The 8637-nt window shown below is 37.0% G+C and overlaps 1 protein-coding gene across 2 annotated transcripts in view; it reads left to right on the forward strand.

The window, feature by feature from the left end:
* The window catches only part of LOC127447869 (insulin-like growth factor 2 mRNA-binding protein 2), an 87254-nt gene extending 78953 nt beyond the window's left edge, over positions 1 to 8301 (forward strand). For both annotated transcript variants that reach the window (XM_051710022.1, XM_051710023.1), the window contains 4 exons: positions 286 to 360; positions 470 to 601; positions 4086 to 4199; positions 4664 to 8301. In XM_051710022.1, the coding sequence (XP_051565982.1) occupies positions 286 to 360; positions 470 to 601; positions 4086 to 4199; positions 4664 to 4759 (417 nt within the window). In that variant the 3' untranslated portion in view covers positions 4760 to 8301. The remainder of the gene's footprint in view (positions 1 to 285; positions 361 to 469; positions 602 to 4085; positions 4200 to 4663) is intronic.
* The last annotated feature ends 336 nt before the right edge of the window (positions 8302 to 8637 follow it).

Genomic DNA, 8637 nt, shown 5'->3' on the forward strand with positions numbered 1-8637 from the left:
CTGTGTATACTAAGCAATATTCATTAAGTAATTATCTAGTATTCCATTCTGATTTTAAAAAGCCTCTCTGAATTCATCCAGTCTTACAGACTACTTGGTTATCAGAGAGTTGTTGGCTGGGAATAATGAGGAAAAGAGCCCGCTGGTGACTTTATAATGTGACAACAACATAAGAAAAAGTTGATCATTGTTGTTAAAGGAATATTATGATCCTGATAAAGCAGTCTAGGCCATGTCTGGATGTGAGTCTAGTTGAAGCTCTGTTCATGTGTTCTTCATGTGTAGATTGCACCTGCGGAGAGCCCTGATGTCACTCAGAGGATGGTCATCATCACTGGGCCGCCGGAAGCTCAGTTTAAGGTAAAGGAATAAGATCTGTCTGTACAGAAAGAATGGATTCAAACTTCAAATCCCAGTAGAATTAGATGAACAGTGAACGCACAACAATGTCTTTCACTCTGTGTTTCAGGCCCAGGGCAGGATATTTGGGAAGCTGAAAGAGGAGAATTTCTTTAATGCAAAAGAGGAAGTGAAGCTGGAGACGCATATAAAAGTGCCCTCATCAGCTGCCGGGAGGGTCATCGGGAAAGGTGGCAAAACGGTAAGAATACAGTAAAATATACGTAGTAGTTGACGGTGTTGTGTTAGGGGCTGTTCACACTGAACGCATGCTTGCGCTTAAATAGCTAGACACAGCGCCAAGAATAGAGCAGAATGCAGGTATCTATGACACATTTTTAACATTTACGTTGTTTGTTTGTTTTTTTACTTGTCACGGCATCTAAAAACGCAGGGCTCCTGTACGAGATGCTAAAAAAAACTGTAAAACATTGCACAACGGCCAAAGACGTCCGTCTATTGCATGTTTACATAGGTAAACAATTGAAAAACAGCACAGATGGACACAAAAACATGTTCTGTGTGAATGGCCCCTTAGCATTGTAGGCCTACATCATGATAATGATTTCTCTGAGCTTGCTGAAAACACTTTTTACCCTGAGCGTTATGTAAAGGATACAAAATTATTCTTATAGCAAAATGTTCAAGCTGCTTTGTCCCTGGTCATTATTCACTTTCATTGTATGGTAGAGCTGCACAATTATTCATTAAAAGATTCCCACGCAATCTCATTTCTAAATGACAACAATTCTGCAATGTACAGTATGTTAACGTTCCTGTGGCATGCCTTCGTAAGGTGGTCAAATTTTAATTCGAAATTCACTTCAAGACGTGTTTTTAAATGTTGATCTTTTGAACTTTATATGGCATCTACAAAACACAGCGCTCCTGCACGAGACGCTGAATAAACTAAAAAGCAACGGCCAAAGACGTTTGTCCAGCACAGTGGTTTACAAACTGCAGGATGCAGCCACGATTAGCTAGGAGTGTGACATAATTTCTATTCAGTTCAATATTTTAATAGCCACCGATGCTGAAAAATACCGGCATTAACAACATCTGACTAAATTCGCTACACGTGGGCTGTTTGATTACAGCCGGCTACTTTCAAACGCTCACATGTGTGTCTGCCCATGCACTTGTGTCTTGTGATGAATGCTGTGCTCCTGTACGAGACTGTGTGCTGTTTTTAATCAAAATACCCCTCTTTAGGTGAAATTAGTGTAAAAACAGCTGTTAATGAATTACCAGTGTGAACAGATGGGATTAAATCTGCACTGTTTTGATGAGATATTAAAGCAATCACAGACGTTAATGCATAAGCAGACAGGACAAATTCTTCAAAATGTTAGATCTGTGTGATGTCTAAATGTATATAAGCTGCATGCTGTCTTTTATAGGCATTCAGGCATTCTTACTGCATCAAATCAGTATTAATGTATATCTAATAATCACACAGTAAAGAGTGTCAAATATTTACATAAGTAGTTTCATTTTGCATTAAATTATTTTATTTTTTTTAATCTTTTTATATTATAATTTTTTCTCTGTTTACTGTTGCTGAAAAACTTAAAGCACTGTTTACTCTGTTCTCTATTTAATTACTGGCTCTTGAATAATTACTTTAAAAGCTTGAAGCAATTTTTACAAGAGAAATACTGAAGGCCTCATTGTTTTAATTTAAATTGTTAATATATTTCTTTTTAACTTTTGTAAAATAACAGTGTTTTATTGCATATTTGCTTACAAGTGCAACACCAAGTTAACATAGAACTGTTAATGAAGCATTTTTTTCTTTCATACATTCATCTCAAAGGTGATTCACTTTCTAAATTCTGATTCTCAATTAAATATTTAAGTGAAATGTTTTCCATTAACTAAATAGTGTTGAGTAGCACAGCCAATCACATCTGTTGTCTAATTGCAGAGCCAATAATCCTTCAATATACTTCATTATAAATGATTGAGGAAATGTCTGGTTAAAGTTATTATTAGTTTTATTTATTTTTTGCACTAATAAACACAGTAACATACATAGGCGTAGATTTAGGTAGGGATGTTAGGGACATGTCAACATTTAGGCAATTTTGGACAATTTAGCTGTGTCTAATTTCAAAGGCTGCATCCTCCAAAGGTCACATTTGTCAGCCGCATGTCAACGAGGCTGTCTCATTTCAGAAATGCAAGTAGGACACTCCGAATGCAGCCTTCGAATGTGACCGCCTTTCACGGGAATTTGGTGGATGCATGAGGTGGGCACACACAACCCACAATTCTTTGCTTCAATGGAAATTAACATCATCCTATGCCCTTGGTGACATATACAGTAATTGTGGGAATTAAATAAAAAGGTTTAATATTTGTTTCCTAATAATGATGAAATGTAAATTATTGTTAAAGGATGTTGATGAATCAAAGTTAATGTGGTGTAAAGAGTTGTTGAGAGCTCATACACACCTCCATAGTAAATTATGGAAATGTAATGTGGCAACAAACCCACTTTCTTCATTTTTAAAAGCACATAATGCATATATGGTGGCAATACAGTTATCAATAATTAAGAGATGACTTTAAATAAAACAATAAAATGCTTTTTCTTGTCATACTATGCCCTAGTGGCTTTTTTAAAAAGTTTTTTTTTTTTTTTTTTTTTTTTTTGCCATGGTGCACTGCGTGGAGGCTGCACATTTTTGCTCTAGAGAACTGCCCTCAGAAAAGCCATTTTTATTTATTTTTCAACCAATAAAAAAATATTATTCAAATATTTTATTTAGTAAACTTCATTTCTAACACATTTAGAGTCATATAAGTTATTTGTAAGTTTTGAGTAATTCTTAAAAGTGTTGCCTAGAAGAAGCATTGTTGCAACAATGGAATGGATATAGCTCAACTGTTCAGTGATGTTACATTGCAGAGAATATTGCAATTATAGTTTTTATAATTTTAATAATTTAATAATTTTTATTTTATTTTATTTTTTTATGATCAATTATGATGGTATCTACCTTTTTTAGTATTTACTAAACATTTAAGTAAAAAGTTTTATTCTGTCATGTACTGTAGCAGTTACTGTTAAGTGAATTGATTTTTGGAGTAATAAAATTGATTTCTTTGCTGATTTTTAAATGAATTTATTCATCTTTATACATAAGTCACACAAAGTAACATACCTACAAATACCAACCCCCCCCCCCCCCCAAATTCACTAGGATCACACACACATACAAAAAAGTTGAAAGCTTTCTGAAGCTGTGTTTTGGGGTAAAACACTTTAATTATACTGTATCTAAAGTGTAGTTATTATATTATACAGCTGTTATATTACTTATTGTGTCTAACACTTGGAAGAAGGCAGCCTGATCCAAATCACTGTTTCGGTTGGGATTATATGTTTCAAGAACAGGAGGTTTTGTTTGCCCAGGTTTCAAGGAAATATTTGGCTCTATTCAGAGAGCACAGACCACAGGGGTACATCTGAATCATTTGTAGAATAGAAGAACAGCAGTGAAAAATTCTTAGAGCTTGGTCTTGACGTAGGTTGTGTACCAATGAGCTTCTGGATCTGTACACCTTGTGCTTGTATGGACCTTATTGACATACTGTATAGTGTTTTGCACTCTTTGACCCAACTGGCATTGTGAGTGATAATTAGTGATGTCATAAACTTGTTTCTCTAAACCTTTCAGGTTAATGAGCTTCAGAACTTAACCAGTGCTGAGGTCATAGTGCCACGGGACCAAACCCCTGACGAGAACGACGAGGTCTTTGTCAAAATCAGTGGGCATTTCTTTGCCAGCCAGGTAAATGATACTTCACTACACATTCACATAAAACTTTACTTTATCTGCAGTTTGGTTAGAAAGGGCAGTGATATACTCTTATTCTGACAAAATGCTACATTGTGTCCCAACCAGATGCAAAAAAGAATAATTATTCATTCATATTAATAACGTGCCACGTGAGGTTTTGTCCTAACCAGTCATGACCATCAACAGTGCTGCACAACAAGACATATTCTTGGTTGCTTGGCTACTTTTTACATTGCATCTGACTCCCCACCAGAGTCAAATCTCATTAGGCCAAAATTTCTGTCCACAGAGCTGTATATGAAGCATCCAATATGTTCTCATTGGCTGTGATTTTTTGCTTTCAGTGAGCTCAGAAAAATTACCTGACAGCCCAGACATGGTGTAATATGCTCTGTTCTAAATACAGAGGCAGCATTTTAAGAGCATTTCTTGACATGTTTCTTGTGGTCCTACAGACTGCACAGAGGAAAATCAGGGAGATTATCCAGCAGGTTAAACAACAGGAGCAGAAGCACCAGCAAGGCCCCCCCGTCACACACCACTCCAAGTGACCATCAGGGCAGCCCCAGCGGGAACCTGCCAGTGAATGTAGCCCTCCCAACTGGAATCAGACCAGACCGGACAAAGAGGACCGGCCGGGCAGACCAGCAGCCGCAGGATCAAAACCAAAGAACTTATTTCTGGGGGAGATGAAGGAGCCACAGGCAGACAGGCTCTGAGTGCACTGCCAGCTTGGGGAGGATAGGGTGTGGTGGGGTGGGTGGGATGGATGGATGGATGGATGGAGTGAAAGACAAATGTTACTTTTTTGTTTTTGTTTAAACAAACCCTGACTGAGAGAAGAATGGGCATCTGTTATCAAGACAGTTGATAAGGAAACACCAACGTGATTGACCTACGTAACAATTTATTTAGAAACTTCTTAATTTAGGCTTAATTTAGGCTTAACACATATAAGAAGCTCCATTAACAAGTACACTGATGGATTTGGACTGAGTTGTGATGTTTTCTTGGGTAGGTAAAGTGGTGTGCATTAGCAGTTGGGGATAGATTACTTTCTCATGAAAGGTTTTGATGTTCAGTTTGCAATTTCAACAATCCTTAGCAGTATTCTCAACAGTACACTAGAACAAATATACTGTTATCTACAGCAGAAGTATGGTTATTTTTGTTTTGCACAAGCCATCAGATGTGTAGTGCACATGTGCAGTTGTTTATTCATAACTTTGTTTCTGAAATTTCTTTAATGATGGGACAAGAATGTAAGGAAGTGACAAAGAAGGTTTGTTTATATCTTAGATTGTTGGACACATCTAAAAACTTAGAAGATGCGAAGGACAGTGGTGGATTATTCTGAATCCTTGTTGCTTAGCCTATGTGTGCCAACGGATGGTGTTCAAATCCCTTTTGAACATTTCTTACGTTCGGTTTTCATTTTTAGCTTTCAACTCTTTTAGTTTGCTTAATTTCAATCTATTGTCATAGCTGACAGCTCAACAGTTTCCCTACTATTTTATGTCAGTGTTTTTGCAGACTCCGTATTAAGTCATTTCATCGACTGCCACTTTCCCCCCAACATGCAGTTGGCGGTAGTTATAATGAGATAAGAGTGACAGGCCTGTATGCGTAGGCATGTTGTAAGTGTGGATTAGGAGTTATCACCCCTTGTTTGCTTTAGGGGGTATGAAAAGTATATAAAGAATGCACCATCGTCTGAAAGACAGCGCACCTTTACTGGTTTGGCATCAGGCAGAATCACAATAGAATGTGCACCAAGAATTCTGCCTTAATTTATGCTGAAACAAATTGAGAAGACAGGTAACTTCAAATGTGATTGGAGGGTCAGTTTGGGGTGAGACTGGGGAAGGGCATGGGTAAAAGTGGGACGAGGAGGCACCTTATGACCTGTGGTACACACACGATCGCAATTGGCTTTAAACCTCTTTGTCAGGGAGCTTTCTAAATGGCATGACAGCTGTGAATGTACAATAAGCAGCCTTTTAGAAAGAGCGCCACCATGTCATGTTCAGTGAGCCGGTTGGTCAGTTTGTTGTTTTAGTTTTTTTTTTTTTTTTTGGGCTGTCGTGAAAAAAGAAAACTGATCGACTGTTTCAACAGTTTGCTGGACTTGCATGCATGGATATCCCTTTGTGCTTTATTTTTTATTTTATTTTATTTGTTTTTCTTCTTCTGACCATGGAAGCTTGTAGCCTTAATTTCCACCAGTCTATGACATCACAGACAGCTCCCTCACCCAATGGGAGCTAAGCCTCATCTTCCAGACGCAAGGTTTATGCCAATACACACATTTGTGTGTATGCGTGTGTGTATATAGATATATATAATGAGAGAGAAATATTTATAAATCTATTTTTTTCCTATTTTGTGACGAGAGATATTAGTAAGAAACAAACAAACAAAAACAAAAAAGTTCTGTTTTTGGTGGAACACTGCCATGTTATTCTGAAGGGAAGTGTTTTTTTTTTTTTTTGGAAGTAGACTATGAATATTGATAGTGTACTAACAATAAGAACAGTAAGTGAATCACCACAACACTTTGATCAGAATGTGATCAGTGCGCATGTCAGTATTGTGATCTACCTCAGGCGTCAGGGTACCTCAGTCCAATCTTTAATTTTTTCACATTTTTGTATGCCTTGTAAACTGAAAGTTTTGAACGTTTTTTTTTTTCTTTCTTTTCATTTTCTTTTTAATAAAACAAAGATCAAGAAAAAAAACGACTCTGAAGTCTTCAGGTCCATCTGAGAGATGGATCTTAAAGCTTTCTAAATTGTATCAGAGTTTACTGCATTCCTTTGCTGGACGCAACCTTGTAATAGAGCTGAGATTTACAGATTGTATATGTGTACGTGTCTATGTGGTATGGACCGAGAGAGGAATCACAGGGGTACCTACCTGCCCGAAAGGGGTTTTGAATGTGGATATAAATTTCTAAATCAAAGACAAAAAGATTACAAAAAGACAAATAAAACCTATAACGGCCTAATTAAAAGTATTCTCCAGGAGCCATTGCATCATCTAAAGTCAGCTGTCTCTTTACATTTTATAAATATTTTATCTAAATTCAGGAATTACAGATCTTTTTTTTTTTTTTTAAAGTTATGTTTTTGTTTATCAATTTGGGCCGATAAGAAAATAAAAATATATAATGCAGCTGTTTTCTTTGTTATAATTAACAGAGTAGTCCACTGGCTGTCATTGTGTTTAATAAAAGTGTTTGTCTGTAATCACACAAAATTCAGATGCAGATGCCCAAATGCAGGTATTTTTGTCATCTCAGATCTACTCTGACCACAACGGTCTCTAGCTCTCCTTAATATAAACTCAAATTGGATCTGTTGTGGAGTACAGTACATATATGCTGTTATGAGTGTTACCTCTCCCAGACTGAGGCTAATGTGAATTACATGAGCTCAATGGAGCAAAATATGGAAAAGCCAATGAAGAGAGTTGATGGTCACTGTGTTAGATTCAGATGCAAGGCTGGTTTGCATTCGTACAGTAGGCTAATTCACATTCACATTTAATAATCTATCCCACTTTATAGCTTTAGTTCTCCTAATGTTGTACATTTAAAAAAAATTTGTAGGGGTAATTCTCATTTGATGTGCATTAACTTAGACCTCTGTAAATTGTTAGTATTTCTACTTGCACTGAATCAACTTGTCCACATTACACCTACCCACAACGAGTAGCACAGATATCAGGCGCTAGAGAACATGACGTTTTTGTTACATAAGATAGGTTTTTAGTAGATCGACTGCTTATTTTTAAAAATTGTTTCTGTGAAGTTTGGCCCATAATCTGTGGATTTCTTCACTTTAACAAACTTTCACTTAAAAAGCTGAACACGTTTCTTGATTCTGTGAAGCGCTGAAGGCTTTGCCAGACGAGGCTGTTATTGAATTATAGACTTCATGCTTAATCTCAGGTGTTTGCTCATTGATGGATTTCATGTTGTGTAGCAGTATGATAACTCAGATTAACTCAAACATTTTAAATGTTAGTGTAATACACCGATCAGCCACAACATTAAAACCACCTGCCTAATATTGTGTAGGTCCCCCTCATGCTGCCAATACAGCGCCATCCCACATCTCAGAATAGCATTCTGAGATGATATTCTTCTCAACACAATTGTACAGAGTGGTTATCTGAGTTACCATAGACTTTGTCAGTTCAAACCAGTCTGACAATTATCTGTTGACCTCTTTCATCAACAAGGCATTTCTGTCCACAGAACCGCCGCTTACTGGATGTCTTTTTGTTTTTGGCACCATTCTGAGAAAATTCTAGAGACTGTTGTGCATCAAAATCCCAGGAGATCAGCAGTTACAGAAATACTCAAACCAGCCCATCTGGCACCAACAATCATCCATGCGATTGTCTAATCAGCCAAGTGCAGTGG

Source organism: Myxocyprinus asiaticus, chromosome 11 (genome assembly GCF_019703515.2).
Source record: "Myxocyprinus asiaticus isolate MX2 ecotype Aquarium Trade chromosome 11, UBuf_Myxa_2, whole genome shotgun sequence".
Taxonomy (NCBI): Eukaryota; Metazoa; Chordata; class Actinopteri; order Cypriniformes; family Catostomidae; genus Myxocyprinus; species Myxocyprinus asiaticus.